At 39.9% G+C, this 18,794-nt stretch overlaps 1 protein-coding gene across 3 annotated transcripts; it reads left to right on the forward strand.

Annotated features, from left to right (window-relative positions):
- The first annotated feature begins 7,040 nt into the window (after window positions 1-7,040).
- LOC146466919 (uncharacterized) lies at window positions 7,041-18,316 on the forward strand. Of its 3 annotated transcripts, none has more exons than XM_085126723.1 (6): window positions 7,041-7,193; window positions 10,529-10,831; window positions 11,120-11,437; window positions 13,433-13,768; window positions 15,583-15,729; window positions 16,579-18,316. In XM_085126723.1, exons 2-6 carry the CDS (start codon window positions 10,540-10,542, stop codon window positions 17,157-17,159), a joined length of 1,674 nt encoding a protein of 557 aa, XP_084982849.1. In that variant the 5' UTR covers window positions 7,041-7,193; window positions 10,529-10,539; the 3' UTR covers window positions 17,160-18,316. The 3 variants fall into 3 exon arrangements, with proteins under 3 accessions (XP_084982849.1, XP_084982847.1, XP_084982848.1); XM_085126721.1 differs by lacking the exon at window positions 7,041-7,193 and adding an exon at window positions 8,212-8,713; XM_085126722.1 differs by lacking the exon at window positions 7,041-7,193 and adding an exon at window positions 9,010-9,084.
- Window positions 18,317-18,794: the final 478 nt, after the last annotated feature.

Raw genomic sequence — 18,794 nt, forward strand, 5'->3', positions numbered from 1 at the left:
CCGAATCGACTATCGCACATCCGGTCTTAACCTTGCATCGTTGAGCATTTCTATACACCCATGCGCGTGATCCTGATTTTTTTCTTTTTAAAAAAGAAAAAAATTCCTAAACCAACCTTTACAGACTTAAGTTTAGTTTTATCAACAGACTTGATAAGGTAATTTGGCTACCGGAAAGAGTTTCGAGTGCCTTACGTTTCGACCTTTAGCCTTAAATAGTCAGAGCGACTTTACAGACTTTAGATGGCTGGTACATTCGGTGTAAAAGGAAGTGTCAGTACTTTTGCCGGCACTTTCAAACTTTCTCAAGGACAATGGAGTCCCGGACAATCGTAATCGTGTGTAAATTGGGAACTTGTACGCACGAAGGTTGTATGATTGCTCTCTGTCACTTTGAGCAATCATCACCGCCTCGGACACTTACGAAAAAACGAAAACTGAAGTAACAACAAGAGCAACAACGTCTCTATTCAAAACAAAACGATAAACAGACAACAATTGCAAACCCACAAGCAGCGATTTAGCTAGTCAAACTCTGGACGCAATCTATAGTATTATTGTCGTGTGGTTTACAAGACAAGGGCATGGCACTAATACGTCACTACTATTTATAAGCTTCAAAGCTCGTACTTTAATCTCACCTGAGAGACTCAAAAGTGGTCATTTTTAGTTGAAACACTGAAATATTTCATTAGAATACACGTTAGAATTGATTCCGGGTGACTCATTAACTACACGTACACGAGGAGTATGTGCTCCAACAGCATTAATCTCTGCAGCAAATCTTGAAGAGACTTCTTGACAAAGGCTTGAAAGTAGCTGTAAATTTCAAACGTCGATGGTACAACTGTTGTTAGGCAAGGAGCATGAAACACGTTGTACGATTTGCAAAGTCTTCGTGCTTGCGCTTGAAGTTTGGCACCACTAGATAATCCTCCAGTTTCATCCTAAGATATCTCGTCTTCATTCCTTTGCATGTAATCGTATGCAATCCAGCAAGAACAATTAAACTCTGTTAGCCTGGTCATTAGTCTCTCTAATAGCGTTAAGTTATCTGGAATTTCGTATTGATATGTTTGTAGCTCATCGGCGAAGAAGTGAAACTTTGCCGTGACATCGCTTCCGGATGGTTTCCGTGAAAAAACTCTGTAGGTGCGAGAACATCGACTAGCTCACTGGAGAAACTATTCCGTGCAGTTGACGATAATGGAACCACAATAACCACCTTTCCTCCCTTTCTAGCACAATCCAGAGCTTTGAACTGGAGCAAAATTGTTTTACCACTTCCAGAGGAGCCATTGAAAAACGTGCTGTGGGCCATTCCATATACGCAACTGGTCAGGATTGAGGAACAGAAGCTGCTTTGCTAGTATTGCCTGCTTCGAGCGCTTTGATGTCTTCTGGACTACTTCGGATCCATCTACAGCTTGCTTGGAAGTCTTGTCATAGCTCTTTCTTAGAAAGCTCTGGTTGTCAATTTTCTTGAAAACATCTGAGAATACTTTGGAGCTGACTTCAGACTTCTGGCCAACAAATATTGAAATACGTTTTTGTATTACTCGCTGTTCCTGGCAGTCAAATTCCTTCTCGGAAAAGTTCATTCTCCACCAAGTGATAAATTCATCAACAGAGAGCACATTTGCCTCTCGAAGATTGACGAAGTTTTGATTCTCGCGACAAGGATCACTGACATTCGGCATGGCTTTTACTTTATGAACAGGAAAGCTGATTTGCGTTTTAACATAATGAGATGCATTTCACCAATGGTGTACCAATGGAATGCCAAGTCACTCCATTGGTACCAATTGTACCATTGGTACCAATGGACGACCGGCATCCCACTGTACTCAAACCAATCCGTAGCAAAAATAGTCTAAGTCCCCTTAATGAGATGTATCTCACCAATGGTGTACCAGTGGAATGCCAAGTCACTCTATTGGTACCAATTGGCCACCGCAATCCCACTGTGCTCAAACCGCTCCGTAGCGAAAATAGTCTAAGTCCCCTTAATGAAATACATTTCTCCAATGGTGTATCAATGGAATGCCAAGTCACTCCATTGGTACCAATAGTACCATTGGCACCAATGGACGAGCGGAATCCCAACGTACTTAATCCGATCTCTAGCGGAAATAGTCTAAGTCCCTTAATGAGATGCATTTCACCAATGGTGTACCAATGGAATGCCAAGTCACTCTATTGGTACCAATCGTACCATTGGTACCAATGGACGAGCGGAATCCCAACGTACTCAACCCGATTCATTAGGAAAATAGCCTAAGTCCCCTTAATGAGATGCATTTCACCAATGGTGTACCAATGGAATTCCAAGTCACTCCAACGGTACCAATCGTACCATTGGTAACAATGGACGACCGGAATCCCACCTTAACCAGCCCGATCTATTAGGAAAATAGTCTAAGTCCCCTTAATGAGATGTTTTTTGCAAATGGTGTACCAATGGCATGCCAAGTCACTCTATTGATACCAATCATACCATTGGTACCGAGGGACGACCGGAATCCCACCGTAGTCAACCCGATCTATTAGGAAAATAGTCTAAGTCCCTTTAATGAGATGCTTTTCTTAAATGGCGTGCCAATGGAATGCCTAGTCACTCTATTGGTACCAATCGCACCATTGGTACCAATGGATGACCAGAATCCTACCGTAATCATCGCGATCTATTAGGAAAATAGTCCAAGTCCCCTTAATGAGATTCATTTCACCAATGGTGTACCAATGGAATGCCAAGTCACTCTATTGGTACCAATCGTACTATTCATCCTGATCCCTTGGGAAAATATCCTAGGTCCCCTTAATGAGATGCATCGGATGCATGAATGAATGAATGAATGAATGAATGAACGAAGGCACGAACGAATAAACGAACGAACGAACGAACGAACGAACGAACGAATGAATGAATGAATGAATGAATGAATGAATGAACGAATGCATGAATGAATTAACGTTGTTTATTTATTTATTTATTTATTTATTTATTTATTTATTTATTTATTTATTTATATATTTACCAATTAAGTCTTCACTCTTAACAGAGTATTGCAGACTGCTTTAAACTGTAATAAAGACTACAACAATGAATAAAACAATAACATAAAAGTACTAATATGTAAGATCACACAAAGATTGCCTAAATGAACATGGCGAAGTAGATATTAGAAATTCTGGTGGGAGATTGTTCCACTGCGCAATTGTCCTAAGGTAAAAAGTGTTCTTGTAATAATCACATGTACAACGTGACTGCTCAAATCGGTGACTAAGAGGCGAAAGCCTGGTGTCCATTCTAATCTTATGTTTTTTTTTAAGCTTGTCCCATTCGTAAGTGGCTAACCCGTTATTCTGTTTGTACAGCATACAGAGACGTGCGTCGGATGTCTAATCTGTTGTAGCGCCCAAATACCCAACGAGCTGCTCGGCGTTGAATCATTTCGACCTGTTGTATGTTCTTAGTTGCGTAAGGGTCCCAGACAGTGGCACTGTATTCAACAATCAGTCTAACTAGGGCTTTGTATGCTCGTTCTTTGGATTTGGCCGAGCAAGTGCGGAGATTGCGGCGTAGAAAGTTCAGAGTCTTGTTTGCTTTGGTGGTAATTTCATTTACGTGGTCATCCCAGCGTAAATCATGCGAGAGGTAGATCCCTAAATATTTAGTAGTATCAACAGTTTCGAGGACCTTACCATGAAGTTTGTACTGAAATTTGAAGGGTGTACGTCTGCACCTCACCCGTATAACGTTGCACTTGCTTGGATTAAATTCTACACGCCAGTCGGATTCCCATTTTTCCAAGCTATGAAGATCATCTTGTAATTGCCAGCAATCGCTCTCAGATCATTAACGTGTCTAAAAGTAGCGGTCACCTAACTTACAATTGAGTGACTATGAGATAACCGCATAAAAAACAATGTAAGAATTTTCATAAATAATTACAATGTCTGTTACAAAAACTAAGAATTGCATAGATGGGAGCCCTTGTATCCATCTTGTAGAAAGCTCGATCGATAGATCACGCCTTTTTATTTGCGATTTAAAAGCCTTTAGACTGCTCGCGAGTCTCTCCTCACTGGAAAGATTGGGATTTGGATTTTTTCAGCATAATGGAAACAAACGACACTTGATTGCTGTTGTTTCGAGACTTCAACCATGCTTCAGATGCCCAGAAAGGAACTTTTTTTGAATAGATTACTCATATTTAGGGGTAGCAACGTAAAGGAGAGCACTGAATTAATCGGTATTCAGGATACATTTCCACTTCATGCTTTCGATTGAATTTATTGTCTCAACAGAAATTGGTAAACTCCCCTGCAAGCGACAAATACTTCTTTCGCGTTGACGGAAAGGACAGGCCGCGGATTTGAATCTCCTTTTACCTCCAAGTCACTGAAAACAGGAATTCCTTCAGGCGTTCATGAAACCGAAAGCGGATTCCAACGGCCGTGGACAGCCTAAAGACATTCAAACATTCTTCTATTTTAATTAGGGCGTTCAAACATACACGAGTCATCAATAACGAAGAAACCATGGTGACTGGGCATAATGGATGGCTGCAAATAAGACAACAAGAAGAAACAATACCTATGTAAAAGTGGGGGACGGGAAATCTGAAGATCATTCGGGAAGAGAAGACTCTGAAATATTTGAACCCGCTGGATGGACATTGGGAATATCAAGAAATTATATCGAATTAAAATCTATGTCAGTTCAATATAATGAGCCGAATAAAAAAACAATGAAACAAAATTTAGGAAGGGAACGTCTTTCCAATAATATTATCTGGCTTTCTTTTCGCAACCGCATAAGTTGCGGTGGCCATACATTCACTTATTCATCCTTTCACCCGCAGTTCAAATGTCTCACTGTTTAGATCAACAGTTTTAGCCACAGCCATAGTTTGCATGCAAGGCGCTAGAAAAGGGGAAAAAGGGGAGAAAAGAGGGCAAATCGTGCGCGCGCGACGAAGTGCAAAGGAGAGGGTCAAGGAGCTTCCTTTTCCTTCCCTTCCACGCTCCCCTCGCGTTGCGCGGGCACGGTTCCCTTCTCTATACCGCTTGGGGCGTCAGACCGGAGCGCGAGCACGCATGAAAATATCTCTCACCCAGATCTTTTCGACTCATTAGAAAATATCTGGTTAAGATACAACTTCCTGCCAAGACATGGCTCTGGGGGCATGTATCAGTGATAGAGCAACTCTTTTGGTACATCCATTTGCGCAGTTTCCTTGTCTTTCTGTTGACAATATTCAATATGGAATAAGTGGTCATTCAATGACATGTAATTTTCCGCTAACACAGAACGGGAGAATCGCAACCGTGGCCAATATCGGTGATGGATTTTATAATACAAATGTAAACCAGTGCTATTTCATTGTAAATCTCAGGGTCGTTTCGGTAAATTAAATGATCTATTCGGAAGGCCAGTTATCCCCTACAATTTTCTGAAGGGATTTTTTACCTCGAACTTTCGTGATATGGGAAATTTAAGGCCTAGCGTTTTCGGATTGATAATTGATTCGCATTGCCCAATTTCCCCCCCCCCCCCCCCCTCCCCATCCGGGCATTAGCCGGGCATTTTTCTATATTGTCCATCCCGGGGGATCGACATGAGTCTATGACAGGTAAACATTCATTGGCAAAGACAATAAATTCAGGCGCGTAGCTGAGGTTTTGATGGGGGTGTTCGTTGAGCCCAAATCTTCTGAGCGCCGGAGGCGCTCTTACTAGGGGGTCCGGGGGCATGCTCCCGCGGAACGGTTTGAAAATCTAGGTTCCCAGAAACCTCATTTCCTGCATTTTGAGACCCATTTCAGTTTAGGCAAATAACAACTTTGTTTTACAGCAGCTTTTTAAGCTACATACAGCATTTCGACGGCATTATTGTTTCAACTTACACAAGAAAGTTCAATGTACATTCCGTGCCCTGTCAAGTTCTAGCGATCCGATCTGCTGATAGTCATACACCAAGCTGGTAAACTGCATCATTTTCATTTGTATGCCTTCGAACAGATTGACTGTCTCGTCAATATTGACAGGCATATCATATTTGGTATGCATTACTGAGAGCCAGGGCGGACAGCCTACTCTCTCCCATGGTACACCTCATGTAGTTGTTCAACCTCCTCATTGTGCTTATGGAACGTTCACATTCACATTCGGAGGAAAATAGTTGTGGAGAGGGTAGGTCATCTTGATAGAGATCCACCAAATCAGTGAGCTGCTGAAAATTGACCTGGCTTTCTTTAACTGACAGAGGAAACTAGCCCAAGCAGTATACAGACCCTTAAAATTTTTAATCTCCAAGGGTTCTTGACAATTTTTGTTTTTATTGAGGATAAGCCATTAAAGAACGGGTTTATATCTCTATTTTTTGTTTTGATTGATGTATTTCGACCACAGGAACTTTATTTAATTCCGCCATTATTGATCTTCAAAGGGGGTTCGTTCGAACCCCTCGAACCCCCCCTCCTACGCGCCTGAAATTCTCGATTAACTACGTCTGAGTACGGCATATATGAGATACAGTTAAAACTGTGTGTCCGCTTAATACACTGGGGTGTCCGCTGAAAACAGATTCCAAAAGGGTCACATGAATACTCCTCAATATTAAAAGGCCTGGAAAGGGTCAAATACATATACCATTCCTGTGTTCGGCAGACTAAAAACCAGGTCGGGTTTATTCACCAGCAGAAAAACCTACCGAACACCCAACGAAATCACATATCTTATGGAAATAAATGGGCACCAGTTCCAAATGAAAGCTCATGCAATGTGGTTATCCAAGTTTTTAAAACGCTCAACAAAATCAGGAAAAGTAAAAATTACTGGAAAGGGGGAGGGGGAGGGGGGGTTCGGTTTGGAGCTACCTACCCTGCGAGCAGTGATTTCTCCAGCGGTCGTTACGCTACGAAAGGGATTTTCTGTCTCTTTCGTAGCGTAGGGACTGGTTGACACAACCTCGTTCCCAGGGCGAAAAGGCCCTGGGAACGAGGTTACGGTGGAGAAACCATTGCTGGTAGGGCAGGAGCTGCCTGCAAGTACATTTTACAAGGGGGCACGTTTTCATGTATCTGGTTGAGACAGAAATTGATGAAGGAAGGATTTGTAGTATGCAGTTAGTTTTACCAACTACCTGGATTTACGAATTTCCTGTTTGCCACACAGATGTTTTGTCGGTGAGGTCACATATTACTTAATTTAATCACTTTTTATTAATCAGGCCGACAACAGAGATAGCATTTCCTGTTTGGTAAGTCTCTAGAAAGATTTTTTGCCGACAAAGTTAAATGGACGATGAGAAGTCCATTGAAAGAGTACTGCAAGGCTGACACAACGTAATATATTTTAAACACAATGTTTCGGCTGGCCAAACCAGCCTTCTTCAGGTTTAGATGTTACTAGTATAGAAATGAAATTACACTAGTATTATATTATGGAGGATGTTGCAATACATAGGAGCGGCGGAAACGACGTTTACAAGGTGGTACCAAAAGATAAGAAATTAAGTAAAATAAAATAAAAAAAGACAATTCATCACGTCTATTCAAACCCTGGGGTTCCAAGATCCCCGCTAAATCTATAAGAAAAGATTCTCTGGCTTTTCTGATTGAATAACGTGGAAAATAAGATGGGACTTGTGCTGATGCCCGCTTAATAGAGGGTGTCCGCTTAATACAGGTTTGACTGTAGTCGGATCCACAGAACGAACGGTCACTACCAAGTAAATTTGAAAAAAAAAAAAAAGAAAAAAAAAAACCCAAGTTAATTTGGATTTGATTTTCCTATTGTCATTATTCATTAGTATTATATACAGCTTATATATGTGAGGCGCATTTGAAATCTGTATAGTTAAATTTGCGCCATATAAATGAATAAATAGATAAATAAATAAATAAATAAATAAATATTATTATTATTATTATTATTATTATTATTATTATTATTATTATTACCACAGTGCTTATCCGAGATTTAATTTTTTCACAGACTTTGTTAGCCAAAACGCGAACCCGATATAAGGAAGATTTTGGTGGTTTTTCACACTTTTAACGGACGAAGGCATTTTTTCTAGAGGAGTCCCTTGCCTGCCACTTCCGTTATATCGCGATACCCACATAAGAGGTAATAAGAACACAGCATGATCGTGGGCGGACTCTTCAAACCGGTAAAACAATTTTATAGCTTCGGTCCACAACGCAGACGCAGGTATTCTTTGCACTCAACAGTTACGCTCCTCCTTGGATTGCGTGACGCGATCAAAAAGTCGTCTACTGGCGACGAAGGCTACAGAGAATCTATCATTTACAAATTTTTCCTTTGGCGTCTCCATTCATCCTTCGCCGTTCCGCGTTCTTTCTTTTTCGTCCCAATCCCTTTGTCTCGCTTTTCCGGTTGTTTTGTTGAGAAACAACTTCCTGTTTTCAAGTTGTGGCCGTCTGGCCGAAGTTCGATCAACTCATTGTCAAGTCTGGCAGAAGGTTTTTCAACACGCAACTTCCATCGCAAATAGAAAGAAAATTCCTTAAATCCACATGGCTCGACTCATGAGATTCGTGGTGTGATAAACACTTCACTTTTGAGACCTTAGCCTCGACGAAACAACTGCTTTGTAATTTCGTTAGTGTTTTGGCGATGGAAGCGCTTTCTGATCGGCGCGTTTTTAGGATAACTCTAGTAATGATGATCTTTTGTGCAGGTGAGCATTTGCATGTGAACGGACCATTAATAGTGTGCATCACATGAGAAATCATAAACGGAATTCTGAGCTTTAAACTGGATTTAACTTCACTACGAAATGGTTGTTTGAAGAAGCAAGCAAATAATCGTAAAATTCGTATTATTGTTCTTTTCTCAGAATTAACTATATGCTCAACTTAACAACTGCATCTAAAACTTGAGTTACAAAACGCATAATTATTTAAAATTATATGCATGGTCAATATATTTATTATATGCAGCCATATTATTATTAAGTTCACAATCACACCACGTTTTAATTCACTCTCACAACAGGTTCTCACATAAATGTTGATCACCCCGAAACACCTTGTCGCAATGAAGAAATAAGTAAATGTTTACATTGTAGATGCTGTGTCAACAACAAAACACAACATTTTTAAGCTTATATTTTGATAGTCAACTAAATATTTCCAATTCAAAAGCATGACAGCAAACACGTACAGTACTGGGTGCCAAATTTAGTGTAAGACTCGCACCTGATTTCGATATTTCTGAATAGCCTCCCACGCAGTCGTTTTTAGGGGACTCGTATTAGGAGGTAATACGAGTCCCCTAAAAACGACTGGGAGGCTAGATGTGGTGGGGTTTTTTTAGTATCAACCTGACTTGGTAAAAATCTTAATCAGGCTAACTTTCATTTAATTTATTGACTGGCCTTAAATCAGATGTCAATTAAAATACACAATCCCCAGTCAAACGATTCACACTGACCAATACTGTCGGGCTGACAAATCAGACTGAGAAACCAACATTAATAAATTTAAACCAGCTGCAACTGTGACCCGACATGCATGCTTATAATTATGTTACAATGTATATATTCAATTACCTTGTACATGTTTGGAGGGGGCGGAGATGCCCAGAGCTATAAATGACAATAAAAACAGGCTTAAACAAGTTAAAACTCTTATTATTATAACAGCTATTAGCCCTTGGAGAGGCCTTTAATTGTTAGAGGAAAGTCAGTTTGTCTGCAGATCAGATTTTGGGGCCTTTTTGTCGCAGGCCCGAACTGGATCTTGTTTTAGAAACATTATATTTGGAATTGTACCACTGAAAACTGAATTATAGAACTTTTTTCAGTTTTCATGCACCCTTCAACTGATTCAGTATCAAAATACAAATTCTCATTTCCTAATTGTCCAAACATTTATCATACACTGTATATTATTAGCAACAGTTGGGAAACCTTGGTTCAAAAAACAAGATTAATAATCAATTAAAGATATTTCATGTTGGGGGATCACATTCACCCTAACTTACAGATTTATAAGTGCCTTTAAAATTATCTGCATAGCCCCCTCCATAGAGGGGAATTTTCTATATCACCGGCACCTAACCGGCCTCTGACTGGATATATTCCAATTATGCTTCTCAGCATTCTTCTTCTTCTTGTATAACAGGGCTTTCTGATTGTAGCTGCATTTATAAAAACATTTATGAGCAGAGACATTATTAATGTGCATGGTCCCAGAAAATATCCATACTCCCCCCATGCCAGGCAAGGTTTCTTTGCACCCCTCAGTGAAACCCTGGAAAATTCCAGTTTAACTTTATACTTTTCTTCTAAAATTTTGCCTTTTAAGATCCCCATCCCCCTTGGAATTTCCGATGACCCTCCATGGGCCGGGTGGGTATGGATTTTTTCTGGAACTGTACAGATTATATATTAGGGCTAATAATTCAAGGTTAATATTGTTAAGCACCATTGAGACAGGACAGTGCCATAGCTCGCTGTGATTTACTTGATATTCCTTTTTTTTTTTTCAAGGTTTGACACAAATGGTGGAGGCTTATACTGTCAAAATAATCAGTCCTACAAAAAACCAGATCATCAAGTACAGGAACCAGTCTGTCCTGTTTAACTGCACAGTGACTTCATCAAATTCCAGTGGGGCAAGGTTTCAATGGTGTAGGAACAAAAAGGAAATTCAACCGAGAAATATAAGTAATACTTCTTTCTGGTCAAGCTTTGAGCTGAAAAATTTTACTTCTCAAGATGAAGGAGAGTATTTTTGCATTTATGGTGGTAGCTGTGATCATGATGACAATTCTGTGGTAGTGCACCTTGCTTGTAAGTACATGCAAATAAATTTGATCTTAACTTGATTATGTTTTGGAGAAATGTTAATTAGTATTGGTTTTGAGGCAATTAGTAATTAATTAGCAATTATTAATAGTACTTAAATTCTAGCTGATGTCATGTGGGAAGATACAAGCTAGCTAGAGCTTTACATGATCAATTGCACTCCCTCTCTGCAAAAAAACTAGCATAACTTTTGGAAGACTATCAAATAAAAAAATATGTGAATCTATCAAGTAACAAATTATCAGTTAATCTATTTTGTCTGTAATTTATTAGCAATGCCAAAGGCAAGGAATAGTGGAGTTCGCAGTCCAGTCTTCCGCACGGTCAATGAAAACTGCAGTCTTCAGTGTGACGCAGAGGGATGGCCAAAACCAGGAATCCTCTGGATGAAGGAAGACAAAAATATTAGTGACATAAACCAAGATCATAGATATCGAGAAAGCCCAATACCAAGTGAAGATGATGGTCCATTTTATGCCTCTTCTAAATTGACCATTTTTAACATCCAAATGGAGGACAGCGGCAAGTACTATTGTGTTGCTACGAATCCTGTTGGAGTGGACAAGTATCCTATAACAGTCCAAGCTGAAGGTGATGATTGCAGTTGAATCTCTCTCCCATGGTATATTACATGTAGGATTATTATTAACCCTGATTGCCTTGAATCGTGCGGTTTATATACTCTGGGTTAAAAGTGATGGGGAAGTTCGAAGGATTTTCAGGGTTTGAAATTCACGATTTCAGGATTTTTTTGTGGTCGAAAAATTTTGCCTTAAGTATTTTTGTTGAATAGTTTCATTTTATCAGGGATTTTTTTGGGTATTCAAAAAAAAATGGGAAGATTTGCAGTAAAAAAAATGTTATGGCTAGGTATGTTAAGCAGATGTAAGTCTTTTCTGAGTGTTTTTTCAGTTTGCAAATTCAGCATTTTTTGGTTTAGGGGATTTTTTTGGCTTTTGCTTCAATTCCGAGGGATTTTTGTGGGGTGTTAATTTATGACGCCATTTGCACCTCCCCGTCACTTTTAACCTGGAGTACCCCTCTGGGGCCTTTTCCTAAGGATGGAGCCATGTCTATCTTCCCTGGAGTTTAGGGTTAAATCTTTGTTTCCTAGGGGTAATAATATAAGGGCTATTACCACTGCACCCACGGAGCCATAGGGGTTGAAAGTATTCTCTGTAAGGGTCCTTATAGGCCTCTGCCCCATTGGGGGAACTTTTGCTTCCTAAGGGTGGAGTTATGCAGTTCTGCTTCTGTTCAGTAGCTAGGCTGGCAAAGCAGCCTCGTTTCCATGGATTTCCCCTTGAAAATTGGGAGGGGCATAAAAAAGACCCTGGTATCAGCTGGTTACGTGACCAACAGACACCCGAAAATCTTGGGTGTAATAAATTAGCGGTGACTAGATAAATTTATGCATAGTGTTGGCATTGATTGGCACTTCGCACTGGTGATCAGCTAAATGTGCGAGTTATGCAGGCTACATTGAGGTTCGAATTTTGCGTAAACAGGAAAGAATTAAGTCATGTAGGAACTGGAACTGGAACCATTTGGGAGAACAGCAATAGCATCTATGCCGTTTTAAAACTTCTCACTTGAAGACTGGAAGAAACTGAAAGAAGGAAACTTATGATGGTTTAGAAGCCAACCCAATGACTACGAATACCGCTATCTTGCTCGATAATATTGGGCAAGATTTGAGCCTCGATGTAACCTACATCACAGGCGTTAATTTATTTAGCCTAGAGTGAAGTGCCAGTCAATATCAACATTAGGCATAATCTAGTAATCGCCAATTTACTACACCCAAGATTTTTGGTGTTTAATGGTCACATGACCAGCCGATGCCAGGGTCTTTTTTCCGCCCCTCTCAATTTTTAATGAAAAAAGGCCTGGGAACGAGGTCGCTGGAATAGGGGTAATATACTTAATTCCTTGGGGTGAGGCTGACTTCCGTTTCCTAAGGGCTGGGCTAATGCCCCTGCTCCCTAGGGGTAGGGTTTAGCCTCTGTCCCTGAGGGTTAGGTGAACTTATACCCTCCAAAGTTGGGGAAATGCCTATCCATTCCCCCTGAGGGTGAGGTTATACCTCAATGTTGTGGAGGTGTTGCTATTCCTCTAATCTTTAGAAATAGGGTTGAACCACTACTTCCAGGGGATGTTGAGGTGAAGTAATAATCCCTAAGGGTGGAAGTAATTGCCTCAGTGCTGTAGGAGTAGAGTTGAACTTTTTCTCTCTGGGGTGGGGTGAGTCGCTGTTCCTCTATGGTGGGCAGGAGCCCATTACTGGGGGACTGTGCAACTCTCACATTGAGCCTATGTCATGGCGTCTGTTTTAAAATAGATTTTAGATTACTATTTCCCATGAAAGATGAAAGATTGAACTCTGGTCTCTATCAGGGGAAACACTTAAATATGATTTAAAGAATCTGTGGATTCATAGATGTTTTGACAACGTGTGCAGTGGGCCTTTAATAGACAAAATTATGTCAGTTAAAGGCCCTTTGCACATATTGTGGGCACATTTATGAATCCAAAGATTCCTTAAATCATGTTACTGTTCATCACACTACTTTGTTTGACTTTTAGCTGGCCTAAAAGATTTTAAACCCACAGTGACAGCAGAGAAAACAAAATACACTGTTGAACCCGGCGAAGATGTATCACTAGTCTGTCTTGGTGAACAAGTTAAGGACAAGTTCGATACTCACCTGTTTTGGGAATTGAATGGAAATAATATTAATATGTCAAGTCGCCGCTACAACGTTAGCAAGAGGTTCACCCACCAATATGATAGGACAACACCCAAAGTGCACATGCGGCTTACCATCTTTGATGTTGGTTATGGTGATGAAGGGAACTACAGCTGTGTTGTAGAAACTGATAAGGGACGTGCACGTGATGACATAACACTTGAAGTAAAGGGTATGTAGAAATATATTATCCTGTAGACCTTTGTCATAAATGGCAGCTGATAAATCATTATTTTAGTTTCATGATTATTAAGCCCTACTTAATAGCCTCATTAGCATGTGTAAATTTAATTATAGAATTTTTATTCTTAAATGAGTTTATTAGGGCTAATTAACATGCAGCTAAAAAATAAATCTGGTGTCATTTATAAAAAAAAGTCTATTTTATGAGACCTAACATGTACATCATGGGATTTTAGTTGTTTAGAGTCCAAAATGTGCTGGAATTAAAGTATTAAGCCGAAAAATACGGGCCGAAATAATACCAGTTGACTGAGTCGTGGGTAATCAGGGCCGTACATAGCAGGGGGCAGAGGGGGCAGCTGGCAGCCCCCGCCAGGAAAACTGATTTGTTTTCTAACATAGTGTGTGAGCTTGCTGAGCTATTTCTTGTAGCTATATTGGTCCAAAATCACAAGAAAATCGACTGATTGACTGAAAAAAATCTCCCTTTAATGTGAATTCCAAATAATTATTTTGAAAAATCTTTTGAAGCAAAGACCAGTACAAGTTTTCTTGTGAAAATAATGATTTTGTAATTTGGGCCGCCTGTGGTTCAGAATTGTGTAAATAAAGAGTGACAAGCCTACGCGACTCCCTCGCGCATGTTTTAGCCTTTTAAAATCTAGCTGAAAAATGCTTACCTTACACCTTCTTCAATTCTTGAAAACATGAAAGGCTTATAAATTTGTAACAATCCTTTTTAAAATTTCTATCTGCTAGCGAATCCTTTTTGCGTCACTTGTTTGTTTACTACTTATTTAACTTTTATTTTAGTCAATTTGTAAACACCAAATTTATTTGTATTTAGTTTAGTATAGACATACCTACCAGCCTTGACTAGCGTCAGCTGTTTGCGGGTAGGTATATAACCAGCTTGTAACTGAAGGTTTTAATAAAGTGTTGTTGTTGTCGTTGCTGACACGAGTAGGTTTTTCAAGAGCTAAATTCAGCGTAAATTGGTTTTTAAAGGCCTGTGCTACTCCCAAGAATTTGTAGCGGATTTGGATGATCTGCTGTTCACAGTATAGCTTGAGTTTAAGATGGTATATAAATCATCATTGTGCAGCAGAGACCTTGGAGGCGATTTCGAGCTAAACAAGGTGTTTACCCCATAATAGATCGTGAAAATTTAAGACAAAAAGCATCAGTGTGTTTTGATTTCTTTAAAGGTCTTGAAGGCAATACCTTTCTGTGTAGGGTTAAAAACAAAAATCCCTGTCTGTATACTGGAGACCCCTGTGGATGGGTGTGTGGACTTTGCTCCCCCCCCCCCCCCCCTTCCTAGGTACGGCCCTGGTAATTATGGTGGCAATTGAGGCAATGTGAATGTGGAGGGTACAAATGAATGGTTTGAAATGTTGTAAAGTAAACGAGTCTACGTCCGAGTAATTTTACACGTGCCAGTGTTATAAATCCTCTTAAGACGTTGTTTAAAAAGTCGACACAAAGGGCCAGTTATTTAAACAGAGTCTAACTTAGGCCGCGGCTTAAGACAATCAGTGGGCCTCCAAATCTGTTTATAAGTGATTTATTTTACGTAGATAAATATTTTTTCTAGTCTGGGATGCAAGACTTCTTGTTACCGTCAGCGGGAGACGATGTTTAGATTTGACTGTTGGCAAAATTGAAAATGGCTTAGAACGTGGTTTTGTTAAACACCGTCTAAACTGTCTTTTAATAACTGACCCAAAATGTTTAAAATCTAAACGCCGCACGAAAACGGGCAATATCCAGAAATGAATGGTCTTGCGTTTGATTCCACAGACAAAGGTGACAGCGGAATGGAAGTGTGGATGATAGTGGTCCTTATTTTTGTGACATTGGCGCTGGTCTTGACGCTGGTAGGGGTGATCTTCCTTATATGTCGGCGGTTCAAGCGGAAGAAGAGAATGGCCAAACTAGCTCAGAAATGTAAGTGACTTTATGGAAATTTCCCCCACTGGACCTCTCCAACCCCCCATGCAAAGAGCACATGGGTGTCTAGAACACTTCCGGTCTAACCAGTCCCCCGAGCGAATAGGCTCAAGTTGCAGAAACTCATAAGCGGGGTTGCTAACAATTGCTCCTCTGTACCCTTAAGGGGTTCATTCGCTATTCTTTTTTATCTTCGCTTCGCATTCCTCGTTGGAATGATTTACCAGGTTACTTGAATCCACTTATGATTCAGCTAACCATGCGAGGGGGATAAACTCCGTTATTTAGCCTTACAGGGAAGTACTGCTGAATGGATATGGTTTCAGGGTCTTCTCTCTTGAGAACTTTACGTATTTTCATTTGCTGCCTTAAAAAGAGACCTGAACTGACCTGAACTTGATAAAAAATCTTGGAAAAGCTTCGTTTCTAGAAAGTTAAAGTAGGTAAAGTAGGTTTAAAATATTAGATTTAAAGAAAGTCTTGTTAAGCTAGACTATGAATAGCTTCTTATTTTTCTGAGGATCACGTAAAGAGAGCGAAACACGCGAAACCACTTCAAAATTACATGTACCTCCTACGGGTAAACGCGACGGTCATTTTTCCACCGGGGGTCTCGCATTCTCGCGGGAGGCGATTTTAGCGCGCGCTCCCGTTTTTCTTTCGCGTTGCTATCACTTTTAAACTCTAAAATATTGTGGGGTCGTTAAAAAGGCCAGTTGGGTATTTGACACCACCATGTTTGTTTGTTTTTCCTGACTGCGCGAGAAATTATACTCAGTGCCATTTTAAAGCTGTTAAAAGAAACAAACAAAACAAACAAAAAAAAGCATTCTTTTTCTTCGACAGATGGCCGAGAAGATCATGACAACAATTTCGAAAATGATGTCTTCGTCTCGTACAGCTCCAAAGACTACGACTGGATCAAGGAATCTCTGCAGCCAGTTTTCGATCAGAACAACATCAAGTACATCATCCACTCCCGGGACTTCAAACCCGGCAAAGCGTTTTTCGAGAACATGGCGGATAGTGTGTACAACAGCCGCAAAGTGATTCTGGTAATGTCTCACAACTACCTATCCAGCGGCTTCTGCAAGGACGAGATGCACATGGCTCTTTGCAGATCTGCGCAACGCGACGACGGGTCGCTGATTGTGGTGAAGATCGATGATATGAAACCCAACGACATACCAAAAAGTATTCGGCACAAAACGTTCATCGACTACGCCAGCAGAGAGGAAGCGACAACGTGGCAGAACAGAATTCTGGAATATGTGCGGTCCCAGAATAGATTATTGAGTGTGACGTCGGATGAAAGTGCGGACAACACTCGTGCTACTGGAAAGATTGCATTCCTTTTTAATGTGTTCAAAATGAAGAAGAATAAAAATCAGAGCGTGTACAGAGAGCTCGCAGATCAATCGCTATGACATCTGTCTGTTTTACAATACAATCCACCTTGAATAGTGAAACTTTAGCTCGCTAACAGGCCCTCAGGTACCAGTGGCCTTTCCACCATTTTATGTTCAATGTAAAATTATTTCTTTGTGAAATTTAATGCTCGTCCTAACTAGCATTTGTGTTATAAACTAAATGTTATTATTATTATTATTATTATTATTATTATTATTATTATTATTAAAAATGTGGAGAACAGTGAACTGAATACTGGGGTTAACTCCGTATTAACCGGCCTATGAAAAAGTAGGAACCGCGGGAGACAGATTTGTCAACTGTCGGGATATTTAGGTATGTTTTTGTTACATCAGTCCGAAGGTACAAACATTTTGAGAATGCCACGCGTTTTGACTTCATTTTTGTCTATCACTATGTTTATAAAGCAACGATGTAATATTGTTCTTTTAATTATATGTTTTGTCCTTTTTTATTTTATTTATTTTAAATTCTTGATTTATAGTTTTTTAGCTTTGTATTCTGATTTATTCTTATATCTTTTATTGCAAATCAGACGTAATTCAGCCTGTGGCTGCAAGGTTTTTGATTAATAACCTATCTGTCTATCTCTGGTGCCAAGCAAAACCTCGTAGGCAACTCTCGTCATTCAAGATTCTCGTGTCGCACACGACAAGTTGTAAGTTTAATTATCTATTGTAACTTTTGGTTGTAAAATATCATTATAATTCGCCTACAATTTTTTGTAAGATAAATGGTATGTAAGCGCGAGGTTCAGCTCATTTCAACATTTGACCATTTTGTTGAACGGATGTTGGGGAAATGTCGAACGGAGTTTTCCTGACCGGCTTCAATGCCATTCATCATTTTGAGAGCAAAGGAAATGTGGAATGAAAATTTAAACCAATTTAAATTTGATTCCATTTGCTTTTAACAAGCTTTCAACATTTTTTACACTTTCGACAATGTTGAATGACCTGTTCAAACATCCCCCGACACTTGGTTCAACAAAGTGTTAAAGGTGTGTTGAAACAAATGATCGCTAAACCGTTTAAATGGGCCTTAAAACGAATCGATTATTAGGGTTTCCGTTTTCAGCCTATTCTTACGAGTTTTTTCATGTGTTTATGACTTAGTTGTGCTTATTAAAATAAAAAACATGTTGTGTAAGTGGCTACACGTTCAATTGTACATGTATTATAACAATAAGATAAGTGATGGTTGATGAAGACATAGTCCGAATCAACTATCGCGCATCCGGTCTTAACCTTGCATCGTTGAGCATTTCAATACACCCATGCGCGTGAGCCTTTTTTATTTATTTCTTTTTTTTACCAAAGAAAACAATACGTAAACCGACCTTTACATAACCTCTACAGACTTAGGTTTAGTCTTCTCAACAGAGTTGATAGGGTAATTTGGCTACCGAAAAGAGATTCGAGTGCTTACGTTTCGAACTTTAGCCCTTAAATACTCCGAGCGACTTTACAGAGTTGGCTGGCAAATTTGGTGTGAAAGGAAGTGTGTACTTTTGCCAGCACTTGCAAGCCTTCTCAAGGACAATGGAGCCCGGGACAATCGAAATCGTGTGTAAATTGGGAACTTGCGATTATCTGAGACTCTGGAAATACTTTATCCACGCACGAAGGTTG

Source organism: Pavona decussata, unplaced genomic scaffold, assembly GCF_977016875.1.
Source record: "Pavona decussata unplaced genomic scaffold, jaPavDecu1.1 SCAFFOLD_140, whole genome shotgun sequence".
Classification (NCBI taxonomy): Eukaryota; Metazoa; Cnidaria; class Anthozoa; order Scleractinia; family Agariciidae; genus Pavona; species Pavona decussata.